The sequence below is a fragment of the Epinephelus fuscoguttatus genome, linkage group LG5 (assembly GCF_011397635.1).
Source record: "Epinephelus fuscoguttatus linkage group LG5, E.fuscoguttatus.final_Chr_v1".
In the NCBI taxonomy this organism is placed as follows: Eukaryota; Metazoa; Chordata; class Actinopteri; order Perciformes; family Serranidae; genus Epinephelus; species Epinephelus fuscoguttatus.
The window spans coordinates 41,575,216-41,603,083 of NC_064756.1; the positions used below are offsets into that span (position 1 = coordinate 41,575,216).

The window sequence follows — 27,868 nt, forward strand, 5'->3', positions numbered from 1 at the left end:
TTATTATTATTATTATTATTATTATACAGTTGGTCAGAAGCAATGAACACAGACGGTACACACTTAAACACAATTTACTGTCAGCGAAGTAAAGGAGAGAAAATGGGTGTTTGTGGATGTTTGCACTGTGTTCAACCATCAGTGTGTCTGCATATGTACTTCTGTTGATTCTCAAATATCCCTGTGTGACATGCAAGTGATTAGGTAATGCCTGTGAATCATTATACTACCCTGTATTAGTGTGTTCCCATTTACCCTACAGTGTTGATTTAGAAGCTTATCCTAAAACTGTGTGTAATAAAGCTGAAAATATTCTGCCAATAGTTCAAGCCTAAGTCGGTTAGCTTCTCTATTGAAATACTGATAAAGCGAACACATTATATACACCTGTCTAAGTCTATTATTGGTCTCTGTGTCTGTTGTATTATGCTTTTCCTTCACTTTAAACCAAAATATAGTAGTCCAGTTGTGAGATGTGTATCATGGCCACAGGGCTTTTGTTGGAGCAGGACTATAAAGCTTAGTGAGCCCAAGGAAGCAAAGGAAGCGCTGTGCCTGTGTCATCGCTGTGGCGGATCATGCTTTTGTGGAATTATGACCAAGTGTCCCCTCCTCCCCCCTCTTTTCTATGTCTTGCCTCCTCTTTCTCTCCTCTTGCCTTTATTCTCTCTACCCATCTATCTCCTCTGCAGGTTTTGGCTTTGTAACATTTGAAATTGAGGATGTGGTGGAAAAAGTCTGCGAGATCCATTTTCATGAAATCAATAATAAAATGGTGAGTGGCTCCCATTGCATTTCAGAATGTCTGACACAGATCTGGATTAATATTTATTTGATTTTCTTCAGTGTAGCACTGAAAGTGATGGTGGAAACTGATACTGGACCAGCCAGGATGGACACTTGTATACTCAGACACACACACACACACACACACACACACACACACACACACACACTTGGACCTGCACACACACCAGTGAGATATGGAGGGATGAGGGAAGTAGAGGTCAGCTGCCTGTTCAGTGCAACTGACCACTAACCATGAAATTGTGTGTATGATCCCGAAGCACGCAAAAGGGCAGAACAACCTGGCCTTACCTCTGCCCCCATGTCCAATTTCCACGCCAGGATGCTCTGCAAATTAGTCTGGAATGGCTGGCCATGAATGAAGGTTTGTCATTGTAACAGATAAAAAAGGTCAGAATGAACATGGGGGCCCAACAGAAGGTCCCAAGGTAGTGTATCTGCTCCCAACCTTCAGCTTAAATGCTCAAGTATTATCGCAGAACACAGTCTTGCTGGTTCCATGGCATTAAATGCAGCTGCCCATTGCGTAACACCATTATGTCACATTATGACATATCCTAATCCAAATTCATCCAATTGGCCCCAAACGAACAAAACAAAAACACAATAACCTGATTATTCCTCTCCTGTGTCCCACTGTTTTTTCCTGGGAAGCAATGGGAATCTAGACACATTGAGACCCAGTGTTTCTGCTAAACAAATAAACTTGCCTGGTTTGCCATGAGAACCCCAAACACTATCGACAGTTTACCTCTGGTGTTAATAGGGTGTTTGGTTTGTGCTTCATTAAAAACACTACATTGATTTTCAGTAAATGAGTTCATTTTTGGATCTTAGAGCTTTCGGCCACCTCTGGGGCCTTCATCTATAAATAGAGCTTGTTCTGTTTTCATGGAGTTGTAATGGTGAGGGATGCTGAGTTGCTGTTCCTAGACACCTTTGTTCAAACCCACTCAAACAAACCAATATCTCAATTTAAACACCAACCACCACTTTCAACATTACATATCAGTGGGGAAGGACTGTCCTACACAGAGAACAATATCTTCTTAATAAGAGGAGGATAGAGACAGGTAGGTGCCGAAGGTCTGGGGGGCACTCAGGAGACCAAATGGGTACAAAGACTCAATGATTAGAATTAGACAACATCAACTGTCTGTAAACACCAGACTAGAACTGCTCCCAGCACTTAAAATAGATCAAAGGTCATTGAGCAGAAGTGAGGTCAGTGGATGATGGAAGAAAGATCAAGGAGGACATTTCTGTTTGGTCTTGTTTTCACATAAGCCAAAATGTGTCGAAACGCCAGACTCTTTGGTACAAGCTGCTCAGGTGGCTCAGTAGGCTTGGTGTTTGAGTTCTCCTCCATATTGCTTCAAGGTCAGGGACTAGACGGGGTGGAGTCACATGAATACACATGCAGCAGTACGTTTTTAAGGGGACAGTACATGAACACACACAGTGAGGAAAGTATTAACAGAATTAAATTTAAAAAAAAACAAAAAAAAAACGCTACATTGATTTTCATGGGCAAGATTATGACAGTTAGAGGTTCTGAATGTCAGTTTTGATTAATTTTCGATGAATTGCCCAACCCTAGCTACATTCCAATATGTCTGTCACGGCATGTAGAAGAGCTGTTCCCATCAGAAAGCATCTGGCAGTGGCAAATGGGGCAGTCTACCACAGCAGCATTGCTATGGCAGCCTTCTATAGTTTTAATGGACCGGCCCCACACTGTATGGTGAATGATGTGCACCTGTGCAGAGAAGTATGACATGAACAAACAGTGGACGTATGGGAAGACATCCATGAATTTTGATATTACAGCGGTCAGGTTGCCATTGATCTTATATGTATCAGATTTTAGACCACATAGGAAAATGGCCTAGATCTGAATTGGAAAAAAAAATGGATTTCTTGGTCCACATTACTCTGAAAAAAATCAGATCTGTTATCACATTAGAGCAAAAAAATCAAATTTGGGCCATGTTTGCTTGTTATATGGATGTAACTTTACTGTAGAGGCTAATGTTTTGTCATCATGTATCTCCATGAATGTCACATCCCCTCAGCCATCTCCCATCTACATTATGAACTGCATTGCTGAATACTGAACTACTCCCTCTGTATTTTTGTCACAGTGCAACAGTTAAGTGAATTGGACTTGTAACACTCATATTAAGAAGTCTCTAAACAGAACTAATAGAAGGTTAGAATAAACATACGAAAATGTTCTTGCCCCAGTCCCAATGTTTTAAACTGTGGCCGATTTTTGACTTCAGACTTCTTACTCTATAGCTCAACATTTAGTAATCTGTGTTAGTCAAAAGGATATGATCCCTTTACAAAATACCTTCTCACAAATACAACACACACACACACACACACACACACACACACACACACGTTAACGTTACACATGTCATCTTATCTCTCCTTAATTATACAGTAAGATGATCCCATGCTGCCGTCAATGTGAGCTCTTTTTCCCCCAGTCTTGTTACTGTAATGTCACTGAGTCAGCATGCAGCTGATATCATCCAAACAACCCAGAGCTGTGGACAGTAGGAGGAAGCCCTGCATCTGCTAGCTATTGATTTTCACATGATATCACATCATATGCTTTTATTGTTTGGGGAGCTCAACAGTGCTGACCATGATTTCTTTATTTTAGTCGATATCTCCCCATAGAGACCCGGCAGCCTCTCTCCTCCTTCCACACCACTCATCGACTGGCCTGCTTTAAATTGGGCTACAAGGGAATTGCATGCATTCTTAGCAGGGGAAAACAGGCAAGAGGAGGGGGTAATACAGAAACATAGGGGAGAAGAAGAAAAAGAATTGCAGCTGGAATCCCAGACCTCGCAGGCATTAATACCAAGTACAAATTCAGTAAATAAGTAGCAGTGTTTTTTTTTTAATTTGCCTTTGCTGTTTGCTGTCAGTGTGGAGTAATATAAGCCCTGATTTCCCAAATGTATTGTGAAAATCCAAGAGTACTGGACTACAGCAGGAAACGCTGCAGTTGGTTCCTGAGCTGAAAACCGACCAGTGATCTTGCAGTTACCATGCATGTAGACCATTAGGGCATCAGGACAACGGACTTTATTCAGTTATGTATTTTTGACGGCAAAAGATAGTAAATATTGAAACTAACAAACACGTGGTTACATTTAGCCAACACATACTCCGGAGCCTTTGTGCTCCTCTGTCTCCACTGGATAGTGTGACGTGTGTGGTTGTGCTGCTGCCGTGGTCCTGCCAGATGCCTCCTGCTGCTGCTGTTATCATTAGTCATACTTCTACTGTTATTATACACATATGATTATTGTCACACATGTATACTATCAGATATTAATATATTATTATTAATTATAATATTATTACTTTAATTAATGTTGTTGTAAGCTACTGTCATTACCGTCTGTCCTGCATCTCTCTCTCTCTCTTTCTGTCTCATTGTGTCATACGGATTACTGTTAATTTATTATGTTGATCTGGTCTGTACGACATCTATTGCACGTCTGTCCGTCCTGGAAGAGGGATCCCTCCTCAGTTGCTCTTTCTGAGGTTTATACCATTTTTTTCCCTGTTAAAGGTTTTTCCTTATCCACTGTGAGCGTCCAAAGGACAGAGGGATGTCGTATGCTGTAAAGCCCTGTGAGGCAAATTGTGATTTGTGATATTGGGCTTTATAAATAAAATTGATTGATTGATGGATTGATGCACGTGGTTGGGAGTAGGAAAGAAGAACAGGGTTTGACTTTACAATCACATGGGGAGCGAACAATGGCCTGCTCGGTGAAAGTTGGTGACTGCTGAACCCATCACCACTCCCCCTACTTGGATCTTCACCGCCTTAACTTTTGTTGTTGTCACGTCGCGTTACCCCTGATGACAACCAGCTGCGTATCAGGCTGACATGAAAGGCTTTTTTCATCAGTGTCTGATGCCGGAAGTCACAGACCAAGCGCTGGTATTTGACGACTTTGGAGTGAGGCCAGGTTGTCAGTGCAGTACTCTACTCATCAGAGTTGGGTATAACGCGTTACAAAGTAACATGTTACAGTACTTTGATTACTTTTTACAGTAACGAGTAACCTAACGCGTTAGTTTGCTGTTTGAGTAATCAAATACTTACTATAGTACATTTTCAAACAAGACATCAGTTACTTCCGTTACTTTTAGAACGCTGGTCCTTCAGCTCTGAAACAGCAACGACTGTTGTTTGGTTCTAATAACGGAGATAACCTTAAACCTATCAGTCTGAAAGAAGCCACGAAGCTTGTGGCTCGCTACGTGGTCGGAGAAATGCTGCCGTTGTCTACAGTGGAGTCTCAATAGGTGGAGTAGGACTCGCTGACAGACATATTTCAGACTCAGGACTTGCATTATGCCTGGTACACGCTACACACTGGTACTCACCAATTGTCCTCGGTCGTCTTTCACGGCGTGTGTGATGTCATCGGGTTATTCTTGTCCTATTTTTATCATTTTTACTATTATTTGAGTCACTGCCAGAACTGTGTGTCTGTTCATGTGCCAGCCGACATGTTGTTGTAGTCACCTAAAAGCGTCAGCAGATAGCAGGAGCTACATTTGAAGCGCCATACATAAACTGTCAAGCTACTGTATCTTCCACAGGAAGTTCTGACAAATGTTTCAGAATAAAAGCCTATTTAGAAAATGGAAGGATTCTCTAGCCGAGGTTATAAGGGGCTTTTAATTTGAAACAAGTGTTGAGTTTGAAATGATGGTGCGATATGTTAACTTTACAAAGACAACGGAACGGATAAAAAGTAAATATATAAACACACAGAGGGATTAATAAATAACGGACCGTCTATAATGTAGTCTGTTTCAAATGAAGCTGGGAGCCTCTGCAGTTGTGGTGAGTAAAAGCCTCGCCGCTATTTGTTAATGTTATTACTTTATGTCTGACCGTAAAGTAGAGAAACAAAAGGAAATCAGGGGAGATTGAGTAAAACAGGGAATGATATTACCATGACATTGTGGTTCATAGTCACACATCCTCACAAAAAGTGAAGTAGGATGTTAGTGTCAGTGTGTTCATCCAGGTCTGAAGTAACAGATTCAAAAACACTCCAGTCAGTGCAGTCAAAGCAGGCCTGTAAATGCCTCATTGGTCATTTCCTCATCATCTTTACCCTTAAGTTTAGCAAATTTTGTGCCTGTAGATTGGAGGAAAATGAACCAGACAGTAGTCAGAGAGTCCCAAAGCTGCATGGGAAACGGGGAGTGACGGTGTCCCTAATTGATGTATAGCAATGTTATTATCCTTGGTGGGACACTTGATATGTTGTCTGTATTTTGAAAGTTTGTTCCTTAGGTTTGCTCTGTTAAAGTCCCCCAGAACAATAAGAATGGAGTAAGTGGCAAATCGATGGATGTCTTCCAACCACTCAACGCTTTTTTACACTACGTCACATCCATACATTCACACACACATTCATACACTGAGGCTACCATAAAAGGCATCGCCCGCTACTTAGTTAAACATTCATACACACACACACCCAGTGGCACGGCCATCAGGAGCTATTTGGTGTCTAGTAGCTTGTCCAAGGATACTTTGACAATGCAGACTAAAGGAACTAGGAATTTAACCATTTATCTTCCAATTAGTGGATGACCTGCTTTACCTCCTAAACTACATCAGCACTGAGTCTGGGGTCTCTACATTAGTGATATGGTCAGCAAGGTGTGTAATGCTTCACTAACACAGGTCTGTGGTGGGATGTAAACTCCAACCAGAGCAAGCAAGGAAAACATAAAGGTTTACAGTTAATTAAAGAAAGTCTCCAGGTAATGACAGTGATTTCTTCAACACTGTGACATCTGTAGACCAATTTTTGTTAGAACTGTACATATTTTACACATAGCACTGGAGCTACAGAGGTTTACAGGTTGGCAGCACAGGACACAAAACTATAACATGAGTATAAAAGTATCAAGTAGGTTTAAATCCATTGAGAGAGGGGTGGAGAGTGTGTGAGGGGAGAGATGCACACTGGTATGGCTTTTTGGAAGAACGGCATTTTGTAACGCAACTTGACCCTATATCGATATAAACAGTATTGTCTAAATCTATATCTTGCTTGGAAATATAATGATGTATCATACATAGTTGTTATCATACAGCCTTAGAGCGTAGGCTCCGGTATGTGTTCAACAAACTAGGTTTCAGCGAGGCACAGTGCAGCAGATCTGCAAAAGTCCGTGTTTGCTCTGTTGAGAATCAGCAGCTTGTCCATCTTGTTGGCCAGAGAGCTTACATGTACCAGATGTTTTGACGGGAGTGCATTTTGAAATCCCCATTGTCGCAGTTTAATGAGCGCTTAGGCTCTTTTCCCCCATCTGCATCTCTTAGTAATCCCATATAAAGCTGCTGTTCTTCAAACTAAAAGTTCCGTAAAACTTTCCAGTTCAATGAAAAACAGTGAAAATATATGATGTTACTTTAAGAAAGTTCAAAGTCCCCACTGAATATAACTAGAGGAGAGCAAAAAAAACTAACCAAATAAACAAAAACAGTGACCCGCACATGCGCAGCGCCATGTAAAGATGTAGGTTAGAGGAGCTCCCAAAAGGAACAATTAAAATTAGTATATTCTTCTAAAGTATTATTTCAACAACCCTTTGCAATCGCATAAATACGTTGACCTGCTACTCTTAAACTTTTTTGGCAAAAATAATGCCGAAGAGTAAGATTAGGCCCAGCGAGACGGAGGAGTTGGCCAAGCTAATGCTAATGCTACCGCTAACTTAGCAACAGATGGTGATACAGATGGGGACCGTCACACTGTACTACTTCGGGCTATCGAATCCATAAAACAAGAATTGGTAGCAAAGAAAGAGGAGAAGGCAGAATCCCAGTCTGCAGAACTTCGGGACCAAGCCTCACAGATTCGGTCAGAATTCCGAACCACTGTGGAACAAGTCAATACGAGAGTCGCAGCAGCCGAGGGCTGTTTAGCTGAGCTACAGACGGGAGTGGACGGCCACTCTGATTTGATAGTTGCCATGGAGTCAGAAATAACCTCTATGAAAAGGAAGTATCAACCCTGAGAGAACACTGTGAGGAACTAGAAATGAGATCACGTCGCTGGAATATCCTGGTCTGGGGTGTGAAAGAGGGCTGGGAGAATGGTGTACAAACATCACAGTTTGTAGCTAACATGCTAAAGCAGGCCCTAGCTTTGAATAAGTCACCTACCATTGATGTAGCCCATAGAACGCTTTGCAGCAGATCGACCCAGGAGAATCTCCCTCCCCAAGTATTTGTGGTAAGATGCCACCATCTCCATGAGAAGGATCTACTACTGAAGAAAGCCGCGGAGATGAGGGATTTGATGACCGCCGATGAGATCAGATTCAAATTCAGCCAGACCTCACCCAGGCCTTGAGCAGGCGTCATGCAGCCTTCAGGGAGGTGCAGGCTTTGCTCTGGGGATGTGAGGGGGTATGCTTTGGAATAAAGTTTCCAGCAATGTTCAGAATAACGCCGAAAGATGGCCAGGAATCAAGCTTCACAAATCCAAAAGCAGCTAAGGGGTTTGTTTTGAAGAATGTGGTACACAAGGATGCATAAGGGATTGTTTGGTTGGCAGTTCAGTTAGCCGTAAGCGGCTAGCTCGCTAAGATTAGCAGCAGCATCAGTGTTGAGAACTACAGCTAAAAACTACAACTCGGAAATGGCGACCACCAATGTCAGTTAAAGACTACAAAAGAGTACAAACCAACATGGTGGCCCCATCCTACGTGAATGCACTTAGAGACTATAGCCGAGTTGAAGTTGTGATTGGTTTTGTCCTGGGGTGAAGTTGACCTTATTTTCTGTTAAGTTCATACAAATTGTGGGTTTATGATCAAACCAGAGCTGTATACTTGTTTTATTGATAACAAAGAAGAAAGTATTAGATACATGTCATGGGTAATTTAATACGGAAGACGAGTACAGCCATGTATTATTCTTTTTTTTGTGAACTGTTATCTTGTGATAACGACTTATTAATTCTTTATCACGAGATAACAAATATTGTTAGTAGTAGTTAGAAAGTATTTTGTTAGAGACAAACCATCCATCTGTCTGTCATCTCACCTGTTTGGCCTGCCTTGACCAATTCACCAGCTTGTAACAATTCGACAACAACAGAAACTGAGGCTTATGTCACAACGCTACTTTTACAGGTCACGGGAGGCACAGGTTCACGGTGCCAAGCTGAAACCCCTGATATAACATAACCCCAAAAAACTTAACTCTTTTTGCTTTCAAAATGCAGCAATAAATTGTACAAAAACGTAATTAAATTAAATCAAACTCAAATTAACACGCGTCCGGCTCGGATGATTCACTCAATTAACACAGCGCGTCACACCGATACAGAAAACAAATAACTCCCACTGTGCATTTACTGTTTGTTTATTAATTCCAGTCACGTTTAATAGTAGCTGCAGCAGCAACAGCTAGTTGCCAACAGCTGTCTTGTTATTATTTCTTTATTACAGATTTGCAACGTTATTTGGCCATGGTGATCGCCGCTTGCCGTTGGTCAGTTTTTCTGCTGATGTTGTTTTTTTTATCTGTGTACACTGTCTTGGTTCATCATGTCAGAGGTAGTGAGTTTTGGAGTATGGAGTATTTGTTTGTTTTTACATCTTCAGCACGAAGGACAGTGCTCAAACTACAGTTTCTTGTCTGCTTTTGTCATGTGGTGAATTCTACTGTTGGCCTCCTTATGGAAAAAATGTAATAAAATTTGCATTTGTTAGAACTTCTTAATGTTTTATTTGTGTGTAGCTTATGGCAGTCAGTCGGCAGCCTAGTGAGTGGCGATGTGCAATGCGCTATACAGCAGGAAAAATAATACAATGATGTCACTCATTCATTCATCCCCACCTTAAAACATCTTCCTGTGTGTGGAGAATACCCATGGACGTCGGAGCTATTTTCTGAGAGGGGGTGCGGGATTTTTGTTGGGAGGAGCAGGGGATGCACGCACACATATCAGTGATTAAGGATTTGATTTGAAGTTATTTTATAATAACATGCAGTTACAAGAGAACTAGAATGGATGAACACGACATCTTTATTGTTAAGAAAATGAAACTTTGCTAACTAAATCAAGCCATTTAAGGAACATAACAGCATTATTTGTAACCTTGAATGAAAAAAAAAAGTCTGCGCTCCTGACTCATGCATTTCCAAAAGTAGACCTTCTCTCAGTTGACCTACTGATGAAGACTTTAAGCAGGGTCGAGACATCGCTTTCATCCATAAGGTCACTGTGAGTGTTCATAGTGGCCAAATATGTTAGTCTCTCCTGCGTCATGGTGTTGTGCAGCCAGGTTTTCAGCCTGCGCAAGGCTGAGAAAGAGCACTCGGATGCCACAACAGATATGGGCAGGGCCAGACAGAGCTTAATGAGTTTCTCCACCTCCGACACCATGGAGCGGGTTTGGGGCTGCAAGGTTTGCAGGATGGACACAACATCCTGGATCATGCTAACTTCTCGTCCCCTACACACATCGCTCAGTATGTCCAACTCAAGGCTTAGCCACTCTCGTGGAAAGGGGGTCAGTTCCAGGGAACCCACATCCACTCGTTTCCCCGAGCCACCTCAAGAACTGCCTGCTGTCGCCCTGCAGCTATGCGGAGTCCCTCCTAATCAAAACGCCGCTCCACCCCTGAGAGCAGCAGGTCCTGCAGCCTGACTACATACAGTAGGCTATGCCAGATGCCAAGGCTACTGTATGTAGTCAGGCAGGCTGCATATCACATTCAAAAGCATAGATCTATGTATTAATGATATGAAAGAGATAAAATTGAGTTTAAATTCAGATTCTTTATTTTTTAAAGCATAATGCAGTGGGAGGCTGATGGGGTGCAGGGGGGTGGATGAGAGGGGGTGTGGCCGCCCCCCCCCCACCCCCCGCACCCCTAGTTCCGACGTCACGATGTGTTATCCAAATAAGGGCATGTACGTCACATCTAGCAGATGATGTGATTTCCCGTCAATGAGTAGGATCACTAATCCATCGTCTGTGAAGTTGTAACCGCGCTAGTCTTCTCCTTAAATGACGAGGACTAATCTGAATGCCATCTCTAACAGAAAGACACAATGCAATTTCTGCCTGTGTTAGACCTTGATTAAAGTACACCCTGATAACAATCTTTGTTATCTCGAGATAACAAATTAATTAAGTCGTTATCACGAGATAACAGTCTTTGTTATCTCGAGATAACGAATTAATAAGTCGTTATCACGAGATAACAGTGCACAAAAAAAAGAGTAATACATGGCTGTTCTTGTCTTCCGTAATTTAATGAACTGGTGGCTTTTGTATAAGAATTATGTTACTTGAAATGCAGTTTTGCTTTATATCTTTTGGATGGCATGTACAGGTCTGATATGGGAGATATTACCAGGGTGGAAATACTGGTTGCAGTAGATTTTCTTTTTTTATTTACCTTTATTTATTTCCTTATTCATTTTTATTTGTATATCTTTTTTTATTCTTCATTATTATTATTATTATTATTATTATTATTATTATTATTATCATTACTGTATTATATTTATATATTTTTTATTTATTTAATTATTTATTTATTTTTAGGTCAAACAGAACAGAACCGATACTTCCCATCTTTAAGTTTATCTTTGAAGGGCCAGTGTGTAAAATGGGTTGAAAACAGTGACATCAGTGGTCAAATTCTAGATTGCAGGGCTCACTCCACTCGCTCACTCCTCCCGTCGGGTAAATGACGGTGGCCTCGTAGGGACCAACAGCCTTGTGCACGAGTTTTTCAGGAGTAGGTCTATCTAGCGACGAGGTGAATGTTTATTTAGAAATCTAAGCCATGTTAAGCCATGTTATTGTAATGAATCCCTCACAAGCAGGAGACCAGAGTAGCATTCGGGAAAAAGGCCAGTTTATTTGAGCACTCCAGAAACTCCGGTAACACTCCAGGGGGTAAAAGACTCCGTCCCAAACTCTGACTCTTCTAGCGTATCAGACACACTTCATACATATATATTCGTTTACCATACCGAGTGGGGACGCCCTCCCCTCTCTGCTCAATCTCCAGCCCGCACACTGACTGACAGTGTAGCCTGTAAACAGTGCTCAGCTGTTTATTTAGCCTAGCGATATCTCCGGACTATAGTAGCTGCAATGTACTACTTTGAACACAATTTTGAAGAGTTTCTTGTAGCGGACACAGACCCAGAGCCATACCTGTTTGAGCCGGAGCATACAGATGAGGAACTCCATGTGTTTGATGCTGAGTGGGCGAGAAGAGAGGCTGAATGCACAGAATGGGATTCGGTGCTACTGCTACCATCATTGGGGAGATATATCATCAGGAGGGAAAGCGCCGAAGAGAGTGCATCACAAGGAGTGAAGTTGCGTCTTCTTTTCCTCGCAGATGACGGTTCGGGTTCATTCTCTCCTGTTGCGTGGTAAGTGTGGTCCATTCGCAAACTTTATAACAAAAAAAACCTTTTCACTACTCTCCATCGACGAACTACTAACACTCTCTGCTGTTTCCTCCTCCTTCTTCCTTCCTTCCGCTGTCTTCATTGGTTTATTTATACACACGAAACGTGTTCTCTGGCTGGCTGGATTGTCCGCTCGGGCTGCCGTACATACATGGCGGCGCAAGATGGCGACCTCTCTAAAGCAAAGCCCTTGCTATATATATCTATCTATCTATATATATCTATATATATCTATATATAGATATATATATAGATATATATAGATATATATGTATGTATAAAAGCATAATTATAAGGCTACGAAAACCAAACGAATGTTATTTTATAGCGATTACACACTGGCCCTTTAAGCTGATTTGATCTATTCAGTCATGAGGTATTCACATGGGCATTTGTAACAGGTTAAACATCTTAAGAAACGATTAGCTCCCCTCCTCCACTGAGAATGTGATGTTATACTTGACAGTAAGACACTGGTCAGGCTAAGATGTTGTTTTTTCTTAATTCAGAGTTATAAACTCAGCTGGGAGAAAGAGCATTTTATATGATATGCAGTTCCGTTTTGTCCATGTATGGGATTTACATGGTAAGCAGTTCAGGTAAGGAGGTTAGTCAGACGAGGATCAGTTTTCATAAGAGAGATAGGTATGGGGTCAGATCAGTCTCATAATGAATGAACTCATGCAGGGTTTTTCACGAATGCACATGCTCTGGTTCACAGTTGTATTTCGGACTCACTAATGCACACAATCTGTTTTCGCAAATGCACACACTCTGGTTCACAATGTTTATGCAAACTTGTAATATAAATTCGGAAATGCACATGCTCTGCTTCACAAATATTATTTTGAGGCATACTTGTAATATAAATTCACAGATCATGCAAATCGCTGAATGTGCATTTACAAACTACTTCTCATTTGTGAACCTCTCTACATTTGTGAGAGAAATCTGTTTGGTGAATTTTGAGACTCCCCTGATGTCGCAGGTCAATGAATGTCACAATTGGCTGATAAATCTGTCAATCAAATTTATGATTCTGATTGACAGATTCATCAGTTAATCAGGTGTGTTCGTTTTCAGCCAATCGTATGGCTCCTTACATTTTCTCCACACTTTTAAACCAATCGCAGAGCTACTGAGCTACTGTTTGCAGTGTTCAAACGGTGGAAGAGACACGTTATCAATCTCAACCTGTAAGTAACACATTTATCTTATTATCCCCTCGTAAATCATGCAATGTTATTGTAGTTGAAGCATTCTGCTTAGCCAAGTAACATGTTTTAATGAACATAAACTATGAATACACCCTATGTAAGGAGCCATACGATTGGCTGAAAGCAAACACACTAAATTTGGGGACTATCCAGTGCAGCCATTTCAGGTCAGCAGGCGACATTCGAGCAGTGATATGTGGAGCAACCCTCTGAATGACATCCATGGCTAAAGGTATAGGCTGGGCTAATACTACATTAGTGAGTTGGAATGTAAGGGCTAAGTGCAGTAAAGTGCTCTCTCATTTAAATAAACTGATATCTGATATAGTGTATTTACAGGAAACTAAACTATCGAATAAGGATCATGCTAAATTACGCAGGGGAGGGTTCGCACAGGTGAGCAGAGGCAGAGGGGTAGCAATTCTTTTACATCAGGATATACAGTTTGAAATGTCAAATATCATTAGAGACAAAAATGGACGCTACATTATAGTTCAAGGGAAGTTATTTAATAAGCTTGTACTGCTTGCTAACGTCTACATAAATTTGTTTCTTCAGTCGTACGAGTGATTGATCCATGGAGATTTAAACACCCCTCAACCAAACAATTCTCTTTCTTCTCACCCGTAGATCAATTCTATACAAGAATTGACTGTCTCTTAATTGATCAAAAGCTATTGCCCATAATTAGACATATAGAATATGGTAGTATTATCATATCCGACCACAGTCCTGTTCTTTTGAAACTTTGTTTCCCAGAATATACTCCCTTAGTGTACATGGCGTCTCAATCCAAGATTACTGACAGCTAAGGCAGATACTCATATTGATTTGTTCCTGAAAACTAATGTATCTCCTGTAATAAGCTATTTGTGGGAGTCCATGAAAGCATACGTGAGAGGTCAAATCAGGCCTGGAATTTTGTCATTTTAGGGGAGAGGCCACTTGTTGTCAATTTTTTGAGGGCACAAAGGCCAAAAGCCAGAGCATCTCCCTCTCCCCTCTCCTCCACACACACACATGCACACACCTCCCCTCATTTAAAACCCAATAATATCTCACTGGAATAAAAATATTCCTCCTGACATCACAATACTGAGTGAAGAAAGTCACGTTATCTCAGCATGAAGACAAACATCAGTATCAGTCAGTCATCCTGCTCTCTGTCCCTCCTCTACTGAGGACACTCACTGTCTGCAGGTTGGCTGCCTCAGGTACATCTTCAGATAAAGTGTTAGCCTACATACAGACAGATTTCATTTAGTTTGTCTTTAACACTTTGCTGTTAGCACCGCAACTCGCGAGTACGAATGAGACTGTGGACAGAGTGGGTTGAAATATTGCTTTCTACATGCTGATCACATGTATTGATAAAGTATTGGCTTGGCTGGCAGAGGTTTTATTGCACTCACTTACAGTAACAAGCGTAGTTGTCATTAACTAGAGTGATCTTGAAGTTATATTCCTTTCATCTGCACTGCGGCCCCACCGCTGCAGAAAGATGATACATGAAACCTAAACTTTAAAAAGTAACGCCGATAATAGCGGAGCTTACTCTTATTATGGTCTTTGTTAAACTTGCCTTGGGTTGTTTCATACCGGGTCTCGGTACTGATCCCTGCCCAGGCGTTTGATGAAGTTTCCTGCTTGGCCTGTGATAGACTGGTGTCAAACTGTCGTTGTAGCCCGTCCGAGCGGTTCATGCCAGGCTCAAATCAAACCCACCATTGGTGATGTGCACATTGTCTCAGTTGATGTTGCCCAATAAGAATCCGGAATGTCAACGCATTTTTTTTCTCAAAAGACGCAGGTGTCAAAGCCGTGTTGACAGGAAAGAGGCAGAGGAGAAAACCTCCAAATCACCTGGGGCAGTGCGGGCGGGGCATCAAGGTCACTGTGGCCTCAAGGCAGATATTTTTTTCAAGGGCACAGGGCCAAATTAAGGGGGCCCTTGTGGCCCCCGTGAAACTCCTGCCCTGGGTCAAATCATTTCCTACAGTTCTAGTGAAACTAAGAGGAAAAATAAAAGAACGTCAGAACTGATGGACAGAATTAAAGTAGTTGACCAACTGCATTCTACATCATCTTCTGAGAATTTGTACAGAGAGAGAATATCGCTTCAGACGGAATTTGATTCCCTTACAAATGATAGTGCTATAGATCAACATTTAAAATCGTTATGGTTTCTGTGAACATTGGGAGTGCGCTAGTAAACGGGTAACATCATCAGGAACCAGATGGACATTGATGCTCAATTTATGTCATTTTATAAAGACCTGTGTATGTCTGAGGTGAATAACATGGAAGAAGTGGAGGATTTTTTTTAGTAATTTGGAGATGCCCCATTTGGATGCACCAGATAAAAATGAATTAGAGAGAGGCATAACTGCAGTAGAAATTGAGAATGCAATAAAGAAAATGAAATCCGGTAAGGCACCAGGCCCTGATAGGTACCCAATAGAATTTAACAAGTCATCTGCTCCTAAACTAATACTAGTACTTGTAAAGCTATTTATAGAGGTTCTTGATAAAAAAGGTTCTTCTTCCAACAATAGCACAGGCCTCTATTTCATTGTTACTCAAAAAAAAAAATAAAGACCCACTGCTTTGTGAGTCTTACCGTCTGGTGAGTCTGCTCTGTTGCGAATACAAAATCTAAGCTAAAGTTTTGGCAGGAAGAACTTAGGAGATTATGATTATGACAGGCCTCAGTGCGAACAAATAAAATAATTTCAGAATATTTCCCCCTTTCTCATGGCTTGAGACAAGGCTGCCCATTGAGCCCCCAATTATTCAATCTTGCCATCGAACCGCTGGCTGTGATTCTAAGAGAGGAGGCTGGTTTGGTTGGTGTGCAGAGGGTGGGGGGGTCTACATAAAGTGTCTCTTTACGCTGACAATCTCCTCCTTTTTCTAGTGAAGCCACATACCACCATGCTGATTGCTCTAGACTTTATCACAAAGTTCAGTCGAGTATCTGGTTACAAGCAAAATCTTAATAAGAGTGTTTTATTCCCCATTGATGATAAAGCAATTATCATTTCAGAACTTTACCTTTTCTGTGAGTAAAGATAGCTTTATTTACTTAGGAGTCTGTGTTACCTATAAATATAAAGACCTGCTCGATAAAAATTTTAAAACTGCTCTTAACAAGGCTAAACGACATGGAGAGATGGTCATCACTTCCCTTGCACAAGTGGGTAGGATCAATTCGGTAAAAATTACTATTATGCCTAGGCTTTTATTTTTATTTCAAGCAATTCCAGTCTCTATTCCGAAGTCTTTTTTTAAGGAACTTAATAAACCCACATCCGCATTTATTTGGAATAATAAAGTGCCAAGACAAGAGTTGTTAGAAAGGCAAAAGGAGGAGGGTGGCCTTGCCTTACCTAATTATCTGTATTAATATTGGGCAGCCAATATCCACAAGCTAATGTTTTGGGTTGCGGATTTGCCAGAGGATGAATCCCCTGCTTGGCTGAATTTGGAGTGACATTCAAGTGACCCAGTATCACTTCGCTCTCTGATCTGTGCTCTGTTGAGTAAATGTCACTGGACAAACAACCCAGTTATCCAGGCTCCTTGAGAATTTGGTCACAGTTCAGAGTACATTTCAAATTTAAAAAGGCCCTTATTACCTCCCCTATTTTGGCAAATTGCAATTTTGTTCCATCCCTTACAGACCCATCCTATCAGCTCTAGCATAGGAGAGGAATCAGATGTGTGAAAGATCTTTCTAAGGAGGGACACTTAATTTCCTTTAAGCAGTTAAAAAAATGATTTTAATATTCCACCATCAAACTTCTTTAAATATCTACAAGTTCACAGCTTTGTCACAAAACGCTTTCCTCTAACAAGTCCACAAATTACATGAGTGGATGAGTGCTTTGACTGGGATCTAGTCGGTAGAGGCTTAGTCTCTTGGCTATATGGCAGCATACAGAGGGTTGCGTCACCATCACTTAGTCATGTGCCAAGGGCATGGGAGGAGGAATTAGGGATTGTTATTCCAGATCCAACTTGGCAGACAGCAATTTCATTGGTTCATTCATCTTCAATATGCATTAGACATGGGCTGGTACTGTATCTACTCAGGCTAAAAATGGCGATTTGGACATATTTTGTTATTATGGCTGTAAAATGGTCAGGAAATGCCCTAAGCCTGAGAGCTCTGGTCCCTTTTTCCAGGAGTACTTGAACTTGACTTTTCAACATCTGGTTAAGGATTATTGTACATTAAATGGAATTGTCAGCAGTTTAAAAGAAGAAAAATACAAAAACAGATTTGTTTTTTCATGGCTTTTATGAGAACAGATTTTGTTATTGCTCATGAAGTTTTGTTTTGACATTTGAAATGTGAACCTATACATGTTCAGAATAATCACCAGTCATTTTTGAGTCTAGGACTCTGGATGTGCAAAAAACAATGCAAAAGATAAAATATACATAGGCAAAAATTAGTTAATTAGGCCCTTGAGGGCCTCTGCATCTGCATCTCCCTCTCCCTCGTGGTGGGATGTAGTCACCATGGCTGGGACCACTGCAGGATGGCTGCTCATCACCAGAGAGAACACTGATAGTGATGGAAAAAATGGAAAAAATTGTCAAGTCCCACACTCAAACACACCTAATCCAAAAACATTCAGGTGCATACGTGCAGTGTAACTTGAATTTCCCCTAACTGACAAATAAAGGTTTTTTTCAATTATAAGTGCTTTCAATTTTCCACAGAAAAATCCACATAATACAAAATAAATAATTTTTACTGAAGGCACAATGTCAATACCTGTCACTGGATGACTCTCCATCAGAGGGGTAAGCACTGAAAGTAAAATGGATAACAACAAATGAAAATCTCTCCTTTTTATCATAGCAGCAAACACAATGATTTTCATCATCGTAATATGTACAAATAATATGTGTGTCTGACATTATGACACGCACACACACACACACACACACACACACACACACACTCTGACAAATAATTATAATAATAAAGTTGAGCTAAACACAGGAAACCTGTTGCAAATGTTGCAAACCAGGTATGCTATAAACAACATATGCTATTCACATACCTCAGTTTAGAAGAAGCATCCTCCAAATCACTCTCCTCCTCTATGAACCGTAGCGGCTGTTTTACCGTTCTTGATGGTCTTCCTGACATTAGAAATGTGTGTAATAAAACACAGACACACACAGACACATGCAAATGCAACTATCTAACACTATTTTTTGGGGGGAAAAAAAAAAACACAACTCTTGCGCTCGCTCTCCTTTTCCTCTCTTCCTTCACTCTCTTTTTCTCCCTCGTCTTCTGTCAAAATTGCAGTTTTGGCGGTACTGTTCCACATTACAGTAATATATACCATACATCATATATTCACAGAAAGCACAGATACTCAGCTCTCTGTCAGCATTGGAATTTTTCAGATTGAGCAAACTTTCGTGGAGTTACAGTATTGAGAAGCCGTGTGGCGGTCTTCCGGTACTTCCGGTGTTTTGTTATAAATGCCTACGTCGTATGGTCGCACAAACTTTGACGGAGTTATGGTAATAATACTCCGGACATAGAAATCATAGCGCCGACGCTATGGCAGTCGGAAAAGGGTTAAAGTTTTACACGGATTACAGTTATCTGCGAGTAGACTAGCCAAACTCTATATTGGTTTAGACCTGTCCTGTATTAGGTGTAATCAAGATTCAGCCACCCTTAGCCATATGTTTTGGTCTTGTCCCAGACTGGCTTCATTTTGGATGGAGATATTTAACACCTTTTCATTCATGCATAACTCTACTATAGACCCCAACCCACTGACTGCATTGTTTGCCATGCCAATTCCAAATCGCCAAGCTGAAGGTATAGCGCTCTCTACCTTACTTGCCAGACGCCTGATATTTCTTAGTTGGAAAAAAGCTGCGCCGCTTTCTCATAAACGCTGGGTGGAGGATGTTATGTCGCATCTCAGAGTGGAACAGCTAAAGTATACAGTCAGAGGGTCCACTCGGAAATTTGTTAAGGTCTGGCAACCGTTTTTGTCTAATTTTGAGGATGTGTTCCCCAGAATGACTACTGTATAGCCATTGCACCCCCCTCCCCTTTCACTTTTTCCTTCTCTCGCTTTCCTTCTTCTCTCCTTTTGTCTTCCTATTCCCCAAGTATTTGGTTTTATTATTCTTTTATTATTATTTTTTTTATTTATTTATTTTTTTTTTAAATAAGTGACTTACTTCTTTTATATGGGGAAGAGCCTATTTAAGCTATTGAAGATAGGTGATCATTAAGGTTCTTTTTTTTTTTTTGTTCATATATCCTGGGCAGCCTATCTTTACGTCTGGGATTTGTTCTTTTCTTCCGTCAAGTGCCTTCAAAAGAAGTTGACATACAGCATGGACAATTATAAGACCAGAGTGTGAACTTTTGGACCGCTTTATGGTCATTTTTATTTTTAATTCACAATACAAGTTCGCCAGGGACAATACCACAGACAACAAAATGTTCTGTATGGAACGATTGTCTACCTAAACATTGCTTACCTTGCTTTAGGTTTGTTTTTTTTAGTTTTTTTTTTTAAACTTCTTTCATGACCTCTATAGTCATATTGCATCACGTTAATTTTTGCGCCAATTTATTTTTACAATTCCTTTTCAATTCTGTATTTTTTTTTTATGTTGTGTTTAGTACTAGTGTGTGTGTGTGTGTGTGTGTGTGTGTGTGTGTCTAAAAAAATGATGGAAAAAATCTGACTAATAATAATGAACAAAAACAGAGAAAGTAAAAAAGAGTGGAACATCGAGGCTGCAATCTGCAGTGCCACATAACATAATTCTGTTAAACTGTGACCTTGTCATGAGTACCTTCTCAAATCTAAACCTTCTATGTTGGTTTAAAACATCAAATCAGATAACCTCAGTCTCTTCAGTGGCTTTTGTTGCAACAGTAATCTTTAGGTGCTGTGTAGGAGAGGTGTACAGTTTATTCTGGAGAGCTAATTGCAGATTCATTTCCACATCAGCAGAGGAGATGTGCTCTGCAACTGGCACAGAGCCTGGCCAAGTCTTTGTAATTAAACATTCAGTATTTATGCTTTAAAGACATCCAGAGCCAGATTGAGTGGGAAACAGAGCAAGTTGGCAATAACCATTCAGGGGAAATGATGAGTAAGTGAGACGGAAAAATGTGAAAAAAAAAAGACTGGCTGATGGCAAGGATAAGGAATTAACAAAAAATTAAATACAGTAGAGTGGCACTGAAACGGTTTCAGTGAAACCGTCAGAGAGAAGGCTCCCGGACATCTACTCTGTTGAGCATTCATCTTAATAACAGTGACAGCTGAAGTGGTACAGTGCAGAGATGAGGATAAGTACAGTGGGAGAATAAGAAGCAAAGAGGTAATCCACTGGAGCTCAATGAAGTTGGAGAATCTGTTACTTTATCCCCATTTAAGACCCCTAAATGGCGGTGTTGATTGGTATGTCCATAAATCTTGAGTACAACCAGTCAGACTGACAGAACTTTAATGTGGATGTATACAAAGTTGATTACATGATTGTTTACCTAATATTATGTATCACTGTCAGTTCAGCATTGGCACCTGTTGCTCAGGAGGTAGAGCAGGTTGTCAACCCCAAATTGCCCCTGAAGCATATTAGTGTGGGTGAATGGCTAAGTGAGTAGCATGTGGCACCTTGTATGTGTATACCCAGTCTATGAAAGTATTTGTCTGCGGCAAGCTGCATTTAGACACACAGAGCCGGATTGGCAAGTTGATCCGAGGTGCCTAATTTTCCGACTTGTAGGGTAGTCATATTGGTGGAACCCTTTTAGTAAACAGACTGAGGTGGCCGTCCGCAACGGAAGGGGCTGTTGATGACTTGTGGGAAGAGCTGTTGATGACGCTGCACATGCGACCCACTGGTGGTGGATAAACAGGAAACAGCTGATAGCAAGAATTAGCGAGCAGCTAGTGGCAAGAAGGAAACGCAAACCTGACAGACACTGTAAAGATGAGCAACTGGGGAGACAAGGAATTGCACGCCTTCCTTGTCCTCACAAACAAAGAGGCCATTAACCGTCAGATGACACGAACAGTGAAGAACAGGCCAACTTACGAGAGAATCGCAGAAGAACTGACCAGCCGCGCCTTCCCTCCCACGTCTCTGGTTACGTCACATGCTGAGCTACACGTTTTGTTACTTGCTTACGCCCCACATTGCCCTGAAAAAGGCACATTCTGTATAAACAAAAGTAGGTAGGCGGCATTTTGCCGCACTCCCCAGTTTTGTTTTTATACTGCCAATGCTGAAAAAAGACTGACTGGGCTTTCCGGCAAATTTGCACCATCCTGTCTAAAAAGGGCTAGAGACAGACAACCATTCACGCTCACATTCACACCTACGGCCAATTCAGAGTCACCTATTAACATAACCTGCATGTCTTTGGACTGTGGGAGGAAGCTGGAGTAGTGGGAGAAAACCCTTGCTGACAAGGGGAAAACATGCAAACTCCGCTCAGAAGGGCTCCCTTACCACAAGGGTTCAAACCAGAAATCCTCTTGTCGTAAGGTGACAATGCTAACTACAGCACCACCATGCTGCATTCCTTGAAAATCTCCCTCTAAAAAACAATAATTGTCTAGCACCACTTCCAGTGCACAATTTTTAACTCCACCACTGGCAAGATTGTTGAAAAATAAATCCCCTATGTACTTTGCGTCATGTAATGCCTTTATGTTGTGGGGTCTAACAAACATTTACATCTCTAGGTGTTGTGAGAAGAGCTCTATGCTTTAAGTCAATTTAAATGTGTTCTACCAAGAAGTAACTAGGGTAACTGTTTCATTGTAATTGTAATTAAAAGTTAGCACTGACCCCTCACAACCAAAGCTGGATTACCATCCGGGCAAAGTAGGAACTGCCCTTGGGCCCCAGACCCACAGGGGCCCTAAAAGCCCTAGATGTATTGTGTGAAATTTGGTTTGCATTGACTCCAGTGCTTGCTTGTTCTCTCGTGTCTGTGTGGGTTTCTCTGGTTTCCTTTCATAACTCAAAGACACATTGGTTAGATGAACTGACAAGTCTATACTGACAGAAGGTGAAAATGTAAATGTGTGTTAGCCTTTTAATGATCATTAGACCGCCTCTCGACCTGTGTGCTAGGATTAGCTCCAGTCCGCTGTGACCCTGCACAGAATGAGTAGTGTAGGGCGCACTTTGTGATGAGCCAAATATTAAATGTTCATAGTCACCAAAATCATCCTCCTCTTGTTTATCCATTGGTCTGATTTCTGCCAGTGCTGCCCAACAGGTCACTTTAAAACGTCATCATGGTTATCTTGCCAAATCACAGCGAATTATTCAAGTTGAAAATCTTTACTGATGTTCATTGTATAATTTGTTGAGAACAAAATGAGGTAACAACAGTCAGTGGAAACCAAAATCATCAACCCACTGAGGGCTGGATTCAAAATCACATTGAAAAAGTAAAAGATTAAAAAATCACAAACTGATCCAACTTGCGGACGCCAGGCCCGCATGCCACCCTTATTAAGTCTGTTTCTGACAGTTTGGTCAGAAACATGTACACCAGTAGCCTGCTGAAGGTCATTGTGTAGGGCTCTGGCAGTGCTCCTCCTGTTCCTCCTCATACAAAAAAGCAGATACCAGTCCTGATGCTGGGTTGACGCCCTTCTACGGCCCTGTGCCGCTCTCTTCATGTAACTGTGTCTCCGCCATGCTCTTGAGACTGTGCTTGAGACAGCACAACCTTCTTGTGTTTGTATTATGGATGTGCCATCCTGGAGGAGCTGGACTACCTGTGCAACCTGATTGGGCTGCAGGTACTGCCTCATGCTACCAGTAGTGACAAGGACATTAGCAGGACACAAAACTAGTGAAGAATCAGTCAGGATGGATAAGGAGAGAGCAACTGTCTGTGGCCACCATATGCAAAACCATTCCCTTTTTGAAGTTTCTCTTGCTTTTGCCTCTCTACTGCACCTGTTGTCACTTTCATTTGCACCAAAGCAGATAAAACTGATTCACAGTCACTTGTGCTTCTTAAGTGGACAGATTGACATCCCTGAAGTTTAACTGACTTGGAGTTATACTGTGATGATTAGAAGTTTTTTTTTTTTTTTTTGAGCAGTAGTTAAGATTTGTAATTGGAAAAGCAGTACTCGACTTCTGTGTTACATTTTTCTAACCATTGGGAAATCAAAGTTGTGTTGATGGGATTTAGGTGAACAGGTTTTTACGATAAATGTCTCCTTTATTTTGAGGCTATATGAGCGATTTGATACACTGTATATTTAAGGCAAACATCCTATGTGATGGCTGACTGTGTCTGTGTGACTAGATAACTTTCTGTCTGGTATCTCTTGGCAAGGACCCCAGAAAAGAAAAACAAAATAATAGTTGCACACAAAAGCCATCACAACTTATCAGCGACTGAGGTTTAGAACTGAGGCATAAATAGAGATGAGTGCACCTCATCCATTCAGAAAATGAGGTAACAATATTTCTTCTCATATTTGACCTGGAAAACAGCCACAAGTGCTTTCAAGCGACACACTCACAGACTGTAACAAAAAGATTTGGTGGAGAAGTGTATTTCCATGCAGAGTATCTGGTGGATGGACACTGAAAAATGAGATGCAGTATGTTACCTGAGCTGCAGTCTCTCTCTTGAATAGCACTGACCTGACAGTCAGTGTGACTGATATATGTAAGATCACATCTTCACACAAATACACTTTCACTGTCTTTCATAAAGACATACTGTGTGTACACACACACACACACACACACACACACACACACACACACACACACACCTCCTGTCATCTCCCTATGTCTTCCCTTGAACATAGTGTTTCCCTCAAAGACAGTAGAGACAGTACTAGCTTACGTGAAACTATCACAAGCTATCAAATCAAATCCAACTTTCTTTATATGGCACTTTTCATACATAAAAATGCAGCACAAAAACTGTGAACTACGAAATAAGGTCACCAGCCCTCTCACGTCCCACTGTCTGAAAGTTAACTAGCTGCTACGCGTCGTCAATTACATTGTACTCACCAGACAAATTTGTTGAGCTGCTCACACAGCTCCATGCGTGTCTCCTCCTGTGTTTGCGTGTGTTGTATAATTCTTAAAAATCAAATATTGTCAGGATAAATTTCTCGTCTTTGGATTGCACTGTGTTGTCTGTCGCTCGTAACTGCCGTAAACTGCTGTAACTGACCAAACTGCCGTAACTGCCACAACAAAACAGGAAGGAGGATTTAATTGGCTGCCTGGGCCAATGATGACAATGACAAATGGTGCTACTGGTGTCTGATGCTCAAAAAGTTGAAAATATTTTAACTTTTCAGCGTCTACGCACGTCTAAAAAGAAGCGTCTAAAAAGAAGCATCTACAAAAATGCGCTTCTAAAAAGACGCCGGAAAAACGCCCGTCCAAAAAGACGCTTGAAGGCCGGTCAGACGTGGTGTCGCGGTTCGAGCGTTTCATCTCTGTGTGATCGCCCCCTTACATGTACTGTAATTCAATCCAATTTTCCCTTTAAAAAAATGAGACTGTCCTCAAAGATACGACCACATTAGGCATTTTTACAAACAGAAATTACAACCCACATTTTTTTCTTTTTCCTTTTTTTCTCTAGTGGCCATAGTAATTATTGCGAAAAGCAAAGGAGGAGGTGACGTAGTATATTCATCCATTTTCATACACTTATCCAGGGCCGAGTCATGGGAGCAGGAGGCTTAGCAAAGTGGTCCAAATAGTCCTCTCCTCAGTGATGCTTTCCAGCTCTGCCTGGGGGATCCCGAGGCATTCCCAGGCCAAATGAGATATAAAACCCCTTGTGCCCTTCTACCAGCTGGACATGCTTAGAACACCTCTAAAAGGAGGCACCCGGGAGACATCCTGAACAGATGCCCAAACTACCTTTACTGGCCCCTTTCAAAGCGAAGGAACAGCAGCTCTACTCCGAGCTCCCTCTGGATGTCTGAGCTCCGAACCTTGTCTCTAACACTGAGCCCAGCCACTCTATGGAGGAAACTCATTTCATCTGCTTGTATTCTCAATCTCATTCTTTCGGTCACTACCCATAGCTCATGAATATAGGTGAGGGTTAGGACATACATAGACCGGTAAATCAAAGGCTTTGCCTTGTGGCTCAGCTCCCTCTTCACAATGACAGTCCGACACAGTGCCCACATCACTGCTGACGCAGCTGGTGGTGGATGGGTCAAACAACCATCAACTTTCACCCAGGAGGCTGGTGTTCACTTCCCCTGTGATTGTGAAACCAAACTGTTGTTTGGTTTCACAATGTTCTTTATTCCTAAACCCAATCACCTGCGTTTGTTGTTGAAGTGAAAAAAAAGGCAATTCTCAGTGTTGAACTGACATAGTGTGTTTATTTCTAAAGAGGCTGTATGCAAATTGTAATTTCTTGTGAAAACCGAAGTGTATTTTGAAAACAGACAATGCATGTAACAGGCAGAAGGTGACACGGCATCCCAGAATGTCAACAATCAATGCACCCAGGGTATCTTGCACATCATATCTCAACGTGGAATATCCATGACCAAACGTTGATATGTGATGAGGTTGGAGTGAGAATGCGTTGCCTGGTCTCTGTCAAAAAACGTTGTCATTTGATCCAAGTCTGGTCATAGACATAACATGCTTTCCTGTCACCATCCTGTAACCACTCCCAGGACTTGTTGGGATTGAAAAGAATAATTGTTTCCAGTGTGATTGCTCTGGTTTTGGGCCTTCCTTGAATAGCCTGTCAAACATGCCAAAACCACACTCTGGGCTGGCATTTGTTTTTGGCACACTTGTGACTTGTTCCTGCAGGTACATCAGGGTAAAGGCCATGCTGCTGGTATTGATGTCCAACATAAATTTCCTTATAGCAACAAAAACTTGTCTCATATATGTATACTAAATTATTAATATGGTTAAACTTAGATAAGGGTTAGTGGAGAAATCTGTTATTTTGCTCGAACATTTTTTTTTGTTTGTTTTGGCATGTAAACCCCATGCTTTCAGCATCAGTGGAAAACACATTTTATTCTGCTATGTTTTGTCTTTTTTAAGTTTGATACATACCAGGCCTACAGTGCTTCTAGGCAATAGATTTTATGTATGTAAGTGCTGATAATATTTTGAATATCAGTTTCACCTGGTAAAGCATTAGAGATATAATAGCAGAAAGAGTCACAACTCTATTCATACTAAAGTTGCAATACCCTTTAGTAGCCTTGTGAATCTGTGAAAAATGTCACCGTGTTGCTAGAATGGCAGTTCATAGATGTAACTCACATCAAGTCATAATGTACATCAGTGTATTACTGGCCTCATAACTCACGTCTGCTGCTAGTTTTACTTTACCTGTCTACTAAGTAGGCCTTGTGTAATGTGGGCCTTACACCAAACGACCTTTCAGGTAATTTTACTGTCGCAATCAAAATTCCAGTGTCGAGGTATCATAATGGTTTTACCTCAGTTGGTGTGCTCCCCTGATCTCTTGGTATAAGTTGGTCATAAAACTTAGTTCTAGCTGTCATAAGTCTTTTTCTTGTCCTGATGTTCTGAAAAAAATCAAGTTTTATATTTTCACAAGTTTTTATTCTTAGCTTATGCAAATGCCTAAGTTCAATGACATGAACATTTTCAACAGCCAATGGCTGCGCCCTCTCCAGCACCAAACAGGAAGCAGTAAACCGGGTCATCAGTAAACACAAAGGGGACTCTAAGGAGGTGCAAGAACGTTAACAATTCTCTATATTGTTGGACCGTGGACGAGGAGGAGAAACTGGTGTTGTGGACTGAACAAGAGTCTGTGTTTAATTCGGCATATATCTGTTCCATCTTCATTTTTTAAATGGTTGCCTCTCATTCTCTCAGTCTCCTCCGCTAAAATAGTGCAGCTAACCAACAAAAGCTGATGGCGCCAAAATCCAAAATGTTAAGTTTGTACGAATATACATTTATATTGAATTAGATGCCAAATTGACAAGAATACTGTTAACATCTGATGCCTTTTATTTTGCGTTTCTAGAGTTATGTGTTTTTGTGGTTATGTAAGGAACTGTTAATAATAATATTCCTTAAAGGGAGTTTAGTGTAATATTTTCCACTAGGGGCAGGATGGGAAATAATATCTCACACACTATAACAAAATGTTATGGTGTGTGACTTAATACTCACATTGTCTTCAGACGTAAGAGGGCGTCAGATTTCAGTCTTTCCAAAGTATTTTTACAGTTGTCTAGTGTATGGTAGGTATAGTCGAAG

At 41.1% G+C, this 27,868-nt stretch overlaps 1 protein-coding gene across 9 annotated transcripts in view; it reads left to right on the forward strand.

The window, feature by feature from the left end:
* The window catches only part of LOC125889095 (RNA-binding protein Musashi homolog 2-like), a 482,288-nt gene that overhangs the window by 345,357 nt on the left and 109,063 nt on the right, over window positions 1-27,868 (forward strand). For all 9 annotated transcript variants that reach the window (XM_049576805.1, XM_049576804.1, XM_049576810.1 and 6 more), the window contains exon 8: window positions 693-775. In XM_049576805.1, the coding sequence (XP_049432762.1) occupies window positions 693-775 (83 nt within the window). The remainder of the gene's footprint in view (window positions 1-692; window positions 776-27,868) is intronic.